The 2,644-nt window shown below is 48.0% G+C and overlaps 1 protein-coding gene across 1 annotated transcript; it reads left to right on the top strand.

Annotated features, from left to right (window-relative positions):
- On the top strand, positions 1 to 717 carry ABOM_004337 (uncharacterized protein; the record flags this gene model as incomplete). The annotated part of the gene is made up of 1 exon (XM_022531467.1): positions 1 to 717. One exon carries the CDS (start codon positions 1 to 3, stop codon positions 715 to 717), a length of 717 nt encoding a protein of 238 aa, XP_022391371.1.
- Between the last annotated feature and the right edge of the window lie 1,927 nt (positions 718 to 2,644).

Raw genomic sequence — 2,644 nt, 5'->3', positions numbered from 1 at the left:
ATGACTACCGACCCCCCCAACTACACCATCTTCGATGCACTCCTTGACTGGGGCTCCACAAACGCGCACCAAATCCACGAAGCGCACCTGTCCAAAGGCGGCTGGGAAGGCTGGGCGCAAGAAGAGATGCGGTTTCTCTTCAACGCCGGCCGCGAAGACAACTGCTACCAGAACAACGCACGCCAAGCGGCCGACATCGTGCTGACGCCGTACACATCGGGCGCGGCAGCCTTCGCCCAGCCATACGTCGACGAGGAATGCGTGGTGATCGAGCTGAAATGCGAGAGCTATTGGAACGCACAGAAGTTCCGGGGTGAGGTCAGAAAGGATATGCAGAAAGTGAATAGCGGGGTTTTCAAGGGGCCGTTGTTGCGGGGCGGTTGTAATGTTTATTGTGTTGCGTTGGCGATGACGGATGAGGGCGCGTATGAGATGGAGAGCCTGGGGTTAGAGTTGTTTGAGGGGGGGTCTGGTGCTGCGCCATTTCAGGTTTGGTGGTGTATGCGGCGGTTTGAGCCGGAGTATGATAGTGAGGATGAGGATGAAGAAGATGATGAAGAGGATGATGGGGATGGTGAGGACGATGATGAGATGCAGGAGGATGAGGTGGACTTTGATGTGGAGGAAGCTTCATCTGATGAAGATGGATATCAGAATGCATATGGGAATGGATACCATGACGGGCACAACGGAGGCTGGGATTATAATTATTCATAGCTGTATATAGTGCCCTGGAGACAAGGTGCTGGCGAGCCTGGTAGCAATGGTAGAGGAATATTTACTCGATATCCACGCATTCCTAAGATCATTTTTTTTATCACCTCTTCTTAGACCAGCGCTCAAGGCGAAATGATAATGCACTTTTTGCGCGAGAATATATCCAATACCATTCATCGGGCTTCACCAAGAGAAGAATTGTTGCTAACGATAATCCCGCAGCCGTTACCCAAAATATCCAGAAATCACGGGAAATTTTCAACCCACCCTCCGGCCGGACATCGAAAAAGCTCGTGCTGAAAATAGCTGCGACGGCTGATAAAGGTAGGTATATGACGGTTAATACCGTCATAACCTTGGCATTAAAATCTGCAGACTGGGTGAGGCGCTGCGTGGCGCTTTGCAGATCTTCGTTGTTGATCGAAGCGTGCATGTCACACTGGTCGAGGATATTTTGAATTGAAAAGGTGAGATGGGACACTTTGGAATCAACGCAATATGTCCCTGCTGCTACTGCTATGGGAGTATCTGGTGATACTGGAGAGGTTGGAAGTTCTTGCAAAGATTTTAATATTTGGGAGCACTCTTGAGCCTTGCGCTTCGTAATCGAGAGCAATTTCAATGGCCTCCTGTTGGTAGTTAAAATCCGGGAATATCGGTCAGCGACTGCACCTGGTAGCTGGTTTATCATATGTTCCATCACGACAGTTGGTAGGAGCAAGGGGTGCCATGCGAAACACCCCAGGGAGGCGAGGCGTCCAGCCAGGACACCAACGCTCGTCGCATCGCTGAGACGAACCACAGTCGTAGTGATGTTGTGGTTCGGATCATATTCCATTGTGAGACAAAACTGGGCATATTTGACGTATAGTATTACGGCGATCTTCCTGCTGTCCAGCACATATTTGATAAAAAACGATCCATTAGGGCATTGTAAAGGATCCCTGGGCACGTTGTGGACAACCCTAATCTCATCAAATACCTCAGGCAACAATGGGAAGTGTGGTTCAAGGGCAGTTCCGCCGATACTACATTATCAGGATGTTCGTCCAACATGAACGTAGTTTGAAGGAGGGGTGAATCTTACAGGATTCGAATGGAATTCTCTTGCGGTGGATGTTCGCGATCTTGGATCCAGGTTCCGGGCGTGCTTCCTGCGGCTATTTGTTCGAGAGGGGATGTCGCTGACCCTTGAAAACATTTTGCATAAGAATACTGCGGAGATGCTGGGCTTCCATGAATCTGGTCGCTCATCTGGAGTGTCATGGCAGATGTGATTATTGAGTGGTGTTGAGTGGTTGATCTGTGACTCCAACTCCGCCTATCTTATAATCTATGTCTTTTTTTGTCTTTTTTCTTTTTTTCTTATCAGCCTTGCATCGCCTCAATGTGTTGGCATAACGAGAAGGAATCCGTCCGTTAATTCGTTGGCCAGAAACGCCTCACGAGGCTGAGCCATTGGCAAGTCTATTACGCGCTTCGTGACTATCAGTCTGTTGACTTTGCCTTATTGGCTCGAGAACTTGTTTGCATGGCTATCATTGCAGCCTTGCATATGCCTTTTTACATTCTATACATAATGTTAATAATGAAGCTCGCAGGCCAAACTAGATATTTCCGGAATAAACTTCAGTCGATGACTTGAATCATAGTACTAAGATTGTAAGAATAACTAAACTAAACGACTCATCACTATGATCAGACCCTAGCTCTATTATATTTCACACGAAGAATATACCATCCCAGAAAGTGAGCTACCTATTGGTGATCCTCATCTTGCTCCCTCAATTCAATCCTACTGACATCTCCAACTACCGGGCCCGTACATCCGCCAAATCCTTGAGCAGCTCAAAACCTCCCATAAAAGCACTTTCACGTTTATCCCCAAAGCCCCAAGCACACAAGCTCAAGCGGAATATAATATACT

This window comes from Aspergillus bombycis (genome assembly GCF_001792695.1).
Source record: "Aspergillus bombycis strain NRRL26010 chromosome Unknown contig00021, whole genome shotgun sequence".
Taxonomy (NCBI): Eukaryota; Fungi; Ascomycota; class Eurotiomycetes; order Eurotiales; family Aspergillaceae; genus Aspergillus; species Aspergillus bombycis.
This window is presented reverse-complemented; position numbering and strand designations above follow the sequence as displayed.